The 13,685-nt window shown below is 37.2% G+C and overlaps 1 protein-coding gene across 7 annotated transcripts in view; it reads left to right on the forward strand.

Annotated features, from left to right (window-relative positions):
* Window positions 1-1,154: 1,154 nt before the first annotated feature.
* Window positions 1,155-13,685, forward strand: part of sptbn2 (spectrin, beta, non-erythrocytic 2) — a 124,867-nt gene continuing 112,336 nt past the window's right edge. For 2 of the 7 annotated variants that reach the window (XM_077231207.1, XM_077231208.1), the window contains exons 1-2: window positions 1,495-1,622; window positions 2,016-2,122. In XM_077231207.1, coding sequence (XP_077087322.1) covers window positions 2,106-2,122 — 17 coding nt within the window. In that variant the 5' untranslated portion in view covers window positions 1,495-1,622; window positions 2,016-2,105. Of the gene's footprint in view, window positions 1,623-2,015; window positions 2,123-2,487; window positions 2,506-13,685 lie in introns of those variants that run through there. The other 5 variants (XM_077231209.1, XM_077231214.1, XM_077231213.1 and 2 more) reach the window with 4 other exon arrangements.

Consider the following 13,685-nt stretch of genomic DNA (forward strand, 5'->3'; position numbering starts at 1 on the left):
GCATGTATATGACGTCATCGTTTTCACAAATTCACGTTTTTGTTGTTTACATGGAGACGGTAAAAGTATCAGTTTCAAAACCTTGCACTTTGAAACCCGTTTTCAAAAGCTTGCATTTTGAAACATTGTTGTGTAAGTGAACAGGGCAACGGGCAAAAAATGATTAAAAAGTTTTCCGATTTCAGTTAAAAATGGTATCGTGTAAAACAATACCCTAAATAACATTTGGAAGTAAATGTTCCTCTTCCTGACATAAATGCAAAAGCCACTACAACGGAGCGTCCAGCGGATTAACTTTATGAGATTGCCTGTGTCCGGAGTCATCAAGCACAGCATCAGGATCTTCATCTGACTTTATTTTGGTTAGGTCCAGATTTCTTTGCAGTTGTTGAACGTTGTAAAAAAAAAAAAAAACCCACTGAATATCCATTCACGCCACACAAGAGGCAAGCAATATACCATGGCTATTATCTGCCAAAATGCAGATTCATCACGGGAAAACTTCGAGATTGGGGTAGGCGTTAGGAAGTTTGATTTGATTTATTAACGTATTTACAAAATAACAATTTAAAATAACCACATTATATGCTTATTTTTGTTGTTGAAATATTATTAATTAAAAAAATATTTAGTCAAATCTTTCAGTTGAGGGGTGGGTGGGGATGTTATTCCTTTTCCACGCTAATCAAAAATGTAAGTAAGAAGTAAAATCATTTTTTAAAAGTCATTTTATCCCGGGGCCTGTAAATTTTGGCAGTGGTCCTTCGATCAGTCTTTGGTACACTGATAACTGTGGACAAATGTTTAAGCATACAGTACATGACAGATTGGACTATTAAATAATATAATATTCACTAGAGAAACAGCCCAAATTACAGTCTGTCACTCTATAGCTAGCTACAAAACTTGCTTAACTTATCTATATCTGATTTGCATAATGGTGGCAAATATCGATCCGCAGGCAGACAGGCAAGTAGTGTAGGCTGTCTTCACTGGCACAATTGTGGTTTTAAAAACCCCATAGGCTTTACAAACACTGTATTTACGAGAGTAAAAAGGACAGCAAAATGAATGAATTCGCTCCTTGTGCGTCCGTGTGCGCGACATGCGTTAAACATACTTATCAGGTCAGGTGTGTCCCGCTCACTCGCGCTGCTGTCTCTCGTGTGTAGGCGCTCGTGCTGTATGTATGAGCGCGATGATGCGACTGGGCCCCCGCAACCCCCCCTCGATCATTCATTCTTTCGTCTATCAGTCGGACTAAAGAAAGACGAGAGCGACACGCCGGAGGTCGCGTGGACACCAAGGCTGTATGACAATTACAAAGGAATTTAAAAAAATCGAAGAGAACTGAAATAACGGTTTGAAATCGGCGTGGTTAACGTTACCTGAGCTCACCGTCACGCGAAGGAGTCGCTTTATGTTTCATAACTGCCCGCGCTGGAAAAATACCCACACTCACACAATGATGCGGATTTAAAGGAAAAACTATCGAGTTATCGGGCTTTTAAACGGGAAGAAAACAGAAACATCTATATGATCTGGACGAAACCATTCCGCTTTGTCTTCGCTCAAGAGAAACGTTGAGATTCGTTGGATTTGAAAATACAGCCACGCCATCGGTAAGTCTGCGTATCTGTAACGTTTACGGTCTGTTCATTTAGAGATTAAGCTTTAGTCAACACGAACTGATAATGGCCACCACATATTATACGGTTGTCAAAATTGTGAGGTAATATAATGCTCAGTTATCTCACACTGGCCCCGTGTCTGAGTGAGCGTGAATGACCATGCTGCTCGCCTTTTGTTTCGGCGTATGTCTGTGCGTCCACCGCGCACATTCACTCCTGCCCAGACTACCATGTGAGCTTTCCACCCAAACATCACGGTTCAACACACTAGTGATATCTGTACGAGTGGAGGCTATCTGGCGTTTTAAATGCAATGTGATGTGATGTAGCTCGTATCTCTTGCATGGTAGCCTATATCTGCTGTGTTATTTTGATTTGTCATAGGCGGTGGAGGGGGATGCATGGCCTCGCTAGCTGTTGATCTGTCTGAATCCAACACTAGAAAGAGAATCACCACAATATTGCCAAATTACCATGGAAGGAGAGGACAGGTAGCTACTAAACCTAATGAACTTAAGTGTTCTGCACAACAACCTTTAATGCCAGTGTATTGGACGTATATCTTTGTCAGATTAGAACGTTTAAAGATTGAATTAATTCGGACATGGCAATGCATGCTTTATAAATAATGTGATAGGGCGAGAACACAGGATTTGATTACATTAACGCAGCATGCGGCGGAGGATGGAGGGGGATTACAGCCGGATCTACGGTCAGCGCTCGTGCTGCTGTTGACCGTCAGTGTCTCTTTCAGTTGGACAGGCTCTCATCTCGTCTGGATGGGGATTTCGAGGCGCTATATGGTATCTCAGCTGTTTTGAGCACATTTGATTCATTTTTAGTCCCTCTACTGGACTTTTGACTCATTTTTCAGGTAACATGACAAAATATTCCTCCAATTGAACAGCAGCTGAATGTTTGTTGAAGTTCTCTCGCTGTTCTTTCTTCCACACTAAACTGGTTAAGTACTAAATTTACTTTCTGTATCATGTTCTGTTCAAACAGTAATTGGTCAATGTTGAAATATGGTTCTTATATAATCACTCACAGTAGGCCTTTAGCTTTTGATAAAAAGGGAAGGATTGCGCTCTCTGTGTGGAAATATTGGTTTAAATCCCATTTGTGGTCTTAGTATGTTCAAGGATAGGTCTTCAAGTGGCCCTTGCATCTCTCTCTCTCTCTCTCTCTCTCTCTCTCTCTCTCTCTCTCTCTCTCTCTCTCTCTCTCTCTCTCACACACATGCTGACCTCATTAATAAATAGCTTATCATTAGATATTCCCACAATGCAGTTGTGCCTGCTAGATACTGAAAATACTAGGGCTGCTTTTGCTAAATATGAAACGTGATATAAAGTTTAAACCTTTAATGAAGAGTTCACCCTAAAATGAACAATCTGTGTAGTTCCAAAACTGTATGATTTTTCTCCTGCAGAACTCTCAAGAATATATTTAAAAAAATAGTTGGTAAACAAACAGATTTGGTTGCCAGTGACATCCATTTTATGGACAAAAACATTTCTCAAAATATTTTCATGTTCCAACAAAGAAAGTCATACAGGTTTGGAAAGTCATGACAGCGAGTAAATGATGACAGAATTTTATTTTTGTGTCAGCTATCTCTTTAACATTTCATAGTTTTGCTCTGAATATATCAAGGGTAATATAACAAATAAATAAATAAAAGCTCATGGCAAAAGGAGCTCTCAGGTTGAACAGTGTGTGCAAAAACTACAAACTAGCAAGGTTGCCCATAATCTGCTGCCAGTGCCAACAGGAAGTTTGTTAAAAGAACAGAACTCAGACATGTTTTATTTGAGCTAAAAGTGAAGCCAGAACCTAGTTATGAATTTCATTTGTACCTGGACTGATCTCTCTTGGTCTACTTTTCATTCACCTGTTTATTTTTTTGAGCTTAGTCAATTTGAAAATTGTAACGCAATGTAATATAAAATGTTACATAGAAATGCTTGTTTATTTTGCATTTATTTTGATATAGAACTGGAGGGAAGATCAATAGTTTTTAGTGTGCTTCTCATTTTAAATCTGAAGACATACTGTCAACTAATCCTGTTCTCAAAATTTTACCTTATATTTGTATATTAAAAGAGTAAAAATATTTAGAAATGTGCAAATGGGTCCAGGGCCTGAATTTCGTTTTGGAAAATAAGGGGGAAATCCCCCTTTAGGTTATTCTTATGGGGGGGATTTTTTAATTTGAGGGGGGAGTTTTTTTAGACAATTTTTAAAAATAAGTTCAGCTAAATGTTTGCTCACTCATTGTATTAGTGTTTTTACAATGGGGTCATTTTTTTAGTTTACACAACAAAAGAAAGCTTGATTTCAATCTTTGAATTAAATTGAAAAAAGTAGCACAAATAAATACATGAAATAAAGAGAAAAGTTTAGGTCTAATAACACTAGTATTCAGAAATACTACAGAAACTGAAAAAAGTAATCAAATGTAAAATAACACGGAATAGGCTTTTGGTCCTGTATAATTTGAATACATAGGCTATTAATCCCGATTCCTTACAATTAATGCTATCTTTTGTTGTTTTATATGCAATAATGACAGACACATTTTAGGCTTCTCTCACTTTAAGAACTAGTGCAGGGATCCACGTTCACATGTTGCGTGTAAAGCGCAGTCCGCGCCACTTTCTCCTCTTTTTTTTAAAAGGGCTCCCTGTTGCTAAGCAATCATGAGCCATGTTCTCCATGAAGATGAAGACGTTTCAGCAAAGGATGAACGCGCAAAAGACGTAACGTGAACGGCCCATACTGTTTTCATTATAGTGTCACATGCATTTTCTTTTTGTATAATTTTTTTAAGACATAACCGATTGTGTTTGAGAGGATACTCCCCAAGACCGGAATTAAGACAATGTTGTGTGCTTTTGACCGTTATAGCGCTATAATTCGCGAAAAAGAACTCAGTTTTGTTACTCACGAGCTGTTTGTTATGCGGTTTAAAATCGCTTGAATGTTTAAATTGGTAAGACTTAAAAAGACGCACAAATTATAAACATTAGTGACGATGCAATGGCCCGATTGTGCAAGTGACATTTCCATCAAATGTCCCGACCTCTGAAACGCGAGAGTCTAGAATCACCGCCTGCAGCTGCAGCGCGATTGACTTGCCTTGTGCAACACATTTTGAGAGAGAGAGAAGACGTGGCATTGGCAGAATCACTCATGCTGTTTGTGAAATTGCGTCTCGCATAAAGTTTTAAAATGACTGATTTGATCTTATAATCTTTTTTTTAGTTAAATTCACTCATAGGCTTACATGCTAGATTGAATGAATGTTTGCGGGAATTTCCCGCATTATAAACACAAGACCTTGCGGGAATGATTAAAATGATGCGCAATACCCGCAATCCCGCACCGAAAATCGAGCCCTGGGGTCATTCCTTTTTTGAAGAACATTTTGAACTCTTTGCTTTATTTTTGCTGCCCCAGAAATTGCTAAGATCTTGAACCCCATAGATTGGCATGGATGGATGGGCAGATTGAAAGATAAATACATAGTTGGATACATACTAGCTGACAGATGGACAGACAGATCTGCTCAGATGTATTAATGAATCATTGGCTGGAAGTGGCTGTGTTTGCTGGTTTAATGGATGGATGAAGAGATAAATGGATGGATGCATCAGTGTGGTGGCAAAGATGATAGGAATGCGACATTGGCCCCCTAGAGTGCTGACGGTCTAAATCCCCCCCATACTTTCCTGTTTGTATGTTGCTGTGAGTGAGACCACTATTGTCTCGACGCACAGGGCGCTGTGTTTCTGTAAGCCAAGTCATCATAACCACTGCCGGTGCTTTTGTTTCCCCTAACGCCCCTACATTCCTACCCACCGCCACACTAGATCACGGAGAGCTGAGATGGGCATGGTGATTATATGATCAGCATTTAGGGTTAGTGTGACTGTGAAAGTTTAAAGTTGTAAAGCTTTAGATTTCATGATTTGTTTGTTATTATTGATATGGTGTTGGGTACTCTGTCAGAGCAGGGTAAAGGGGAGGCTTTTTTCCAATGTAAAATCAGCTGGAGAGCTGCCCACACATCTTTTAGTATCTCCGTTTGCTTGGAGCGAATGCCTTTAAGTGATACCTGCCACAAAACCTGATGCCTGTGTCAGGGATATTTTAGTCACTCTAATCTACTTTATCTTGCAAGTATTTTAACTGTAGCAGTTTTGCAAGGACACATTTTGGCATGTGCAGTAAATATGATATTTAGGTCTTACTATGCCGTGCAACTAACTGGGTGGATCTGACATGTTGACAATCATGGCCATTAGAAGTTTAGGTGTTCAATTAATAGCAACAACGTAGCGAAAGAACAGCCAATTGCACATATGTTTTTGCAGTACGTAGCATTTAATTTTGATGTGGTTGATGATGGCTTTTTACACATCTCAAATTAATATTGCTTGACAGAAATGAACACCGTTTGTTTCTGGAAAAGAAAGCACTATTATGAGTGTTTCTTCATAGCATGTAGCCTAAGGTTTTTCACTTTTTAGTTTTAGAGCTCTTGGAGCAGATTTTTACTTCACATGGAGTATTACTTAAATCATTAATTTAATTTTTATTCACAATCAAAAACTATTACCTTCAACTATAATATAACATTATATCATTTTGGAACGCAGGGACATCACCACGAGAAATAAAATGTGCTGTGTATTTTAAGCTATTGGAGTTGCCGTAGTTTGCTGTAGGACTGCACGATTAATTGAAAATAAACCGCACACGATCTGGCAATGAACATAAGGACATGGAAACGTGTAGCTTACTGCTTGAAAATGGACAGTAAGCAAGCCTCTTGAAAGCTGTGCAACACTGCATTACCCTTGCTTTTGGATTAATTGATTGCTATTCAGTCTAAAGGCCAAGATGATTATCACAAGGTAAGACTTGGCTATATTGTTACTCTTGTTATATTTATTGTTGTTTTTATAACAGCACTTTTTCAATTGGTGATGACTACGCGTGCCTTCAGATGCTTCACGCGTTTATAAAATAACACTGAGTTGGAGTGTTTGTTGCAGCACGTATTGATAAAGAATGAATGAATTATGAATGAATAATAAAAGGTTGGGTTTCATGCTGCCATGTGGAGTAAAGAGAGAACGTAATCAGGAATGCCGTACCAAAATTACTTGTTTTTCACGAGTTTAAGTCAAGTCTCGAGTCACTTGTTCACGAGTCCAAGTCAAGTCACAATTCTTTCTCTGTGTCATTCCAATTCGCCTACTTTTACTTCACAAAAAGAATACATACTTTTAAGGCGTAGTACAAGTACATACTTTTGAGTGTGTAGCAAAAGAGACAAGCTTTGGGACATACTATGACGTCCTACAATTGCGTCTTTATCAGTTGCGCTCTGTCGCATCCTGTCATCGTAAACTGGTCTGTCAATCATCTTGTCACAAAATCTTAATTTCCTACCGTATCGGAGAGAAATTGATCTGCAGTCGCGGGTCTTACATGTGGAGAACTCTACGAATTAATGCATGAACTATAATATTTAAAAGTAAATGGCCAAACGTATCTTTATAAAAGTCCACATTGTTATTGCAGATGAAATATAAGGATAACATTTAAATAGATTTTTTATTTGGTTAAACTTTTATTAGTCACTCAAACCTTTATCTAAACCTCTCACCGTCGGTCGAGCATATGATATCTGTCATGTTTTGTAGTTTTTTTCTAAACACTTTTTACTCATGTTGTTTCTGAACCGAATCCTCCTCCAAAGCGCAATAGATTGTGGGCAATATAAGCCTTTAGAGTGTGCACGGATCAACACTTCAAAAATCTACCAGAAATAGTAGACCAACAAGGGACTTCTCTTTTCAACATACTATGCTTTCAGACACACTTATTTTAATCTCACATATTATTTAGGATGGATAGTATGGACATTGGGATGCAGGGTTATTTATTTATTTTTTGCGACTTAAGTGCTACTCGAGTCCAAGTCACAGACTCGAGTTTCCATCTCTGCAGAGAGAGGTTGATGGATGTATGTGATTTAAAAAAAAAAATCACTTCGCTCAGGAGTACCCCAGGATCACTTTAATTTGACATAAGTTGCATGATTCCAAATATGTGACAGAAGATGTTATCATACAAAACACTACAACATTGTTAGGCCAACTTACCACAAATTTATACTTGTACAAAACCTTTTTCTTCCTGTTTTTCGAAATGAAAATTTAGGAACAGTGTGAAAGCATAAATAACTAGGTTCTTTTTCACTCAAATTTACATATGGTTCATGTACAGATAATTTATTTCTCATTATGATGGTTTTTCCACATTGTAGTTTAATCAAATTATACAATAAAAAAGAATTCTCATGATATTAGTGGCTTAGAAAATGCTTTTTTGTTGCCCCATACAATGAAAGGCCACACACATGAAATGCTATCACAGCCACACCATCTACGGCATGCAGACAACTGTATAAAGTCAAAAGACCACTGGGACATATAAGTGAAATGTAAAAAAAAAAAAAAAAAAGAAATGATTGAATACATATTTAACGGTGAACTTCCCCTTCAGCAGTAAACTGGACCAGGCCAAAGTTTAGTGTTAATTAGAGGGATGGGTCTCTTGTGTACAGTTTGTTTTTAGTAAGCAAGAATAATTAAAATGCAGGCAGTCTAACTTATGATTAGCATGCTTATAGATATAGCTGTGAAGTCAAACAGTAAGCAAAGTAAATGTAATTTACTCAACGAATGCTAGTCATTACAATAAGGCATTATTTTGATCTGTTACCATATGAACAGTAGCATTTAATCATGCAGATGCTACTTTTCTTCAAAGCAACTATATACTTATACATTATCGCTAACAAAAATTTGATGCTTCGCGTCGGGTCCTGACCACCCCGTCTGGGTTTATTCTGCGATTACAACCAGCTGGATGTACATTATCCCTTTCTTATCTCATTTAGGATACATTTGATTTGGTCAAGAATTAACATGGTAGTGAATCATGCCGGTGGACAGCTTCAGTGCATGCAGTGCAAACAGAAATGCACAACTAATAACTATGATTGGGACTGTCTATCATATTATATAACATTATAAAGATAACAATATTGTATTAAAACGTTGTGAATTCATTGGATTTAGTTGCCGTGTTGTTTCTAGGAAGAGCACATCCACAACACGTTACGCATTCTGACTAGCAGGCATCAGAGGCGGCGCTGGTTACAGTAGTCGTTATATTTGATTATTAAATAAGTAATTTAATTAAATGATCAATCACATCGACTCATTTTACAATCTTACTTGCACATTATTTACAATAAAAACCCTTCTCATTCATTTGGTGAGAAACATGGTGTTTTGAGCAGCATTTGGATATACCCTGTCATAGACCAACGCTACTTTTGCGTCATTGAAGGGTAACCCCCCTTTTTGGGGGAAAACAAACGGATTCCTCTGAGAACAGAACTTGCTCTAGATCTGCAAAGTTTCTTGATAGCAACAATGGCACAAACATACACACTCTCTTTGCCGGACTATTCAGACATCTACCACTATCTCGTGGAATCAGTAAGTAAGTAGCTTATTTTTTTGTCATTAACACACTCACAGTATGACAAACTAGACGATGAGGCCATGAGGGATGTTCCATTGTGTCGGTTTGTATTTTGGTGAAGAAATGACTTTTAAAAAAAAAATTTTTATCTGACGGATATTTTCTTCATCTTCCGAGAATTCAACACCGGTAAATACACTATTATCTCAGACCATGCCTCTGTTCGTTCAAGATAGCTTGTGAAATTATATATTAAAGATGATAACCAAATCTAAAATGATGGGAAAAGATGAGATGCCAGGAAAGATTAGGCTATAATAGTTTTTGCGTTTACTTGCATAACTTTTGTGTTGGCTATATAGGCTATATATTTCCTCCCAGCTCTTTATTTCATTCTCCAAAGTTTCTCTGGGGAAATTTTTCGTAGAAATTTTATGATCGAATAAAACTTTCTCGGGCAATTCAAAAGTTTTGCAAGTGAATGCGGAATAGAGATATAATTTGTTAGGATCATATAGACCAATGCTAACGTTACATATTTTGCCGTACACTGTAAACCTTTTTACAACTTTCAAAGTCCTAGCACTTTCTAGACACAAGCAGAAACCAGCCAAGTCCCCTTTAGCCCTAGCCTGCCACTATTTCAACAGTAAAATCAGCTAACAGCCAAGGTAGCGTGCCTGGTGAGAGCTAATCACGTAGCTGCTAGCAGCTTCGTCTTTCTAACTAGTATAGGTAGTCGACAACAAAACTATGTCAATAGTTTAAATCAAGTTAAATATGAACCAAGTGACATGGCCTCATCGTCTAGTTTGTCATATTGTGAGTGTGTAATGACAAAAAAAATAGGCTACACGAGATAGTGGTAGATGTCTGAATAGTCCATATTTGGCCACTGCGTGAGGTCATTAATCCAGTTTGCGACCATTTTAAAGGGACACCTCTGTAATCCCGTATCCAGTAGCTTCTTTTTCGACCGGCAAAGAGAGTGTGTATGTTTGTGCCATTTTTGCTATCAAGAAACTTTGCAGATCTAGAGCGAGTTCTGTTCTCAGAGGAATCCGTTTGTTTTACCCCAAAAAGGGGCGTTACCCTTCGATGACGCAAAAGTAGCGTTGGTCTATGCTGTTGGCTATATTAAGCATTACGGTACGCTTTATGTAAGCATTAAGGCTAACTAACAATTAATCGATTAATTTAATCGCTAATTTAATTTACGACGATGTGTGTCCATGTTAGAGGTTTAATGTACTTGCACCTCAGAATGCTTTAATGACGCGAAATTAATGTAAGCACAGCCCACTGCGAACACCCTTGTAATTTGCTTCAAACTTTTCGAACTTTATGGAAGATTCGAGCTGTGTGTGTGTAAGGAATTGGAAGCAAGCAAGCAGAGTATGGCTGTTTCTAAAGCAGGAGCAAAACTAAGCAATCGTTTGAAGAATCACAATGCATTGATTTATTGTCCCAGTCCTAGGCATCATACTATCGCTGTAGCTGAATAAACAGAAGATTGAAACACTTTGATTAGACATGACTAATAAACACACGACTACGACAATATATGGTTTGAGTTCTTGAAGCCTTCTCTGGTATTTTCATGGTAATAAAGTAAATTTATACTTCAATGCTAATCGACACAGCCTTTATCACTGTATAGAATATGAAATGTGTTGTGTTCTTTATTCTGTGTAAGAAGCCACATTATCTCACAGAAAGATGTTTTCAAACACTCAACTGATGTTATGAAGTGAGTTTGGAGTAAAAACATGTTATTAAATGTTAGAGGTTCATAAATGCTTCTCGTGGTTGGAAAGATGTTTCACGCGTGTTGCTTTTTCAAATGCACGTAGAAGCAACTCAAACTCAGTGCTTTCAGATGGAGCAGCATTTACTACTGATCACAGAGCCGTGCTCCACTGACAAGCTGCGCATAAAAAATAATCGCAGCCTTTGTGATTTCATAAATGCAGTAAGCCAAATCATTTAATTGTGATTAATTTTGCAGCCATAGTCTGAAATAATCATTATGACTATGACCATGGGTTTAAATATACTGACAACCGCCTTTTACTCTAGAGATGTCCTTGTGAACCCTACTGGATCTTGGTAGCTTAGTGGGTAAGAATCTAGGTTTTTAACACAGAATTGGCTGGTTTGAATTGGGGCAACCCTATTAGAAAGATCACTTTTGTAGTAGTGTTGTAGTAGTGCCAGCGGCAGACTAGCAATCCATGTCTACTGTCATGGCTCTCTGTTCAAACTGTTATCAAATTTAAGTTGCTCTGAGAAGGACCACTAATGTTCAGATGGTGCAGAAATGTTGCTGATATTGTATGAGATCTAGCATAATGCACAGTTCAGATGTTCGCACCGATATTGGGATGATGAAACCATCTCATCTGCTTTTGATTTACTTGCTCAGGCAGCTGGAGGAATTTGTCTGCGTCTAGTGTGCGTTACGTTAATAGAGTCAGCATCCTTATAGAGTCAGTGTGTGTGTGTGTGTTTTTGTATGAGGCAGACTAATCTTATAACTGGACGTCTGAATGTATATGTGATGTTTCGTGTTAATAGAGATTTCTTAGCATTTTCTTAGAATTCTTATTTCTTAGCTTTTCTTGAAACGTCTTATTTTAGCCGATGGAAGCATTGAATAGACATTACAAAAAGTCACTTCAGCAGTTTTATTTTAGAAGTGTTTTATTTCCTTATTCCATATTACTTTTTCTTTTATTGCTCTACATTAAGGCTAGGTTGCAAATAGACGTGTGCCTGATGAAAAATACCATGAATAATTATTTATTACAAATTATTCATATTTTTAGAATGCATTTTAACAATGCTTTTCCCAACGACCGTTTAAAATGCACAACACTGCTGTATGCTGCTTCAAAGAGGCTTCCACACTGATGTAAACAAGCCCAACACACATTAGCAGTGCATGGCGAAACGAGTGAAGGACAGGTGCTGAATGAAAATGCACGTTCACTCTCTTACAGCAGGTGGTGCTGATGGAACAGAACAGCAGACATGCAGCGGTTACCCCGGTAACAGCCATTCAGAGTTTTGTATTCGCAATGGTGTTCATCTCAGCACCAAATACTTAAAAACTTAATAGGCTATGTATTTTCAAATGTATTTAAAAAAAAAAAATGTAATCTGGACTACAACCACTGATCTACATAAATGACTGTGTATGATCTATATATAGATAAGTAACTTCAACATGCTCTAGATATTGATTGAAAATGTTATGATTGTTTATTATTGTTCTGAAACACATTACAGTAAGGCTCCATTTGTTAACATTAGTTATTTCATTACGGTATTGTTCCGAATATAACAAGAGACTTGTCATATAATCAGGGTCATCTACCCCTTCAACCCTCTACGCACATCTAGGCAATAGAATCGCCATTGTCCAGTAAATTTTTTTTTGGTTACTCGCCAGACTGATGTACTATTATATAATTATATATATATATATATATATATATATTATTATTATTATATATTATTTTATTTTTATATATTTTATTATTTTATATTCCACCAAATCAGCTTCTCTTTGTAAAATGACACAGCTTTTTAAATATCTAAATGTACACTCTTAAAATCAGTCAATCATGATAATCAAGCATTATTTAATGATAGAACCATTATTTGTAGTTAGAACTAAAACTTGATAATCATGCATGCATGCATTTACTACTAATTCTACATGACAATATACAACACACGAGCTGCTGGGTTCATGAATGTTAATCACGTTGTCAGCTTTCGCTCGAACTGATTTGCTGAAATTAAAACCGGATGAGTGCCATCCAGTGACATTGCAGTTTGCTCATTAATTCCGCCCACTACCAGAGAAACCAGCATATCTTCTGCTTGTTCTTAAAAGCTGAATAATTCCAGATGAACTCCGTTATTTTGACAGAAAAATACGAACAATTATATGTTTTACATGTAGTGCATCGATTTTGCGTGGTATGTAAGACTCTCGCTCTCTCTCCCTTTGCGTGTGTGAGAAACACAATGGCATGGGTGCGCCTTCACACTGGAGTTTACGGTACGTCAAATACAGGTACGCTGAGAAGAATTTGAAATATTAGTACAGATCGCTTGATGGAGAGCGAAACTCTTAAGTGCTCAGTCAGTGTTCAGTGAGTAAAAATATATCTGTTAAACTTATACTTGGCATCTATACATGTAAAAGTCGAGACCCTGATTACAATCAGTAGTTGTAAAAGTTATTGTATTTATATGTTAAAAAAGTTTTTTTTTGTTAAAATACAAAAATTTATTAAACCTGTTTTAGCATGACAACAATTTTTTTGCGACAATTCAGTTTCATGATAATACCATATACCGTGATAAAAGCTTCAGTAATAATCGCAACATGTACATTTTATGTCACATGCCTAGTTGTAAATATTGTTTTCTCTTTTTTAATTGGTTCTCATTTTGACTAATCAATAT

The sequence above is a fragment of the Siphateles boraxobius genome, unplaced genomic scaffold, assembly GCF_051911475.1.
Source record: "Siphateles boraxobius isolate OS27281-9 unplaced genomic scaffold, OSU_SipBor_1 16, whole genome shotgun sequence".
Taxonomy (NCBI): domain Eukaryota; kingdom Metazoa; phylum Chordata; class Actinopteri; order Cypriniformes; family Leuciscidae; genus Siphateles; species Siphateles boraxobius.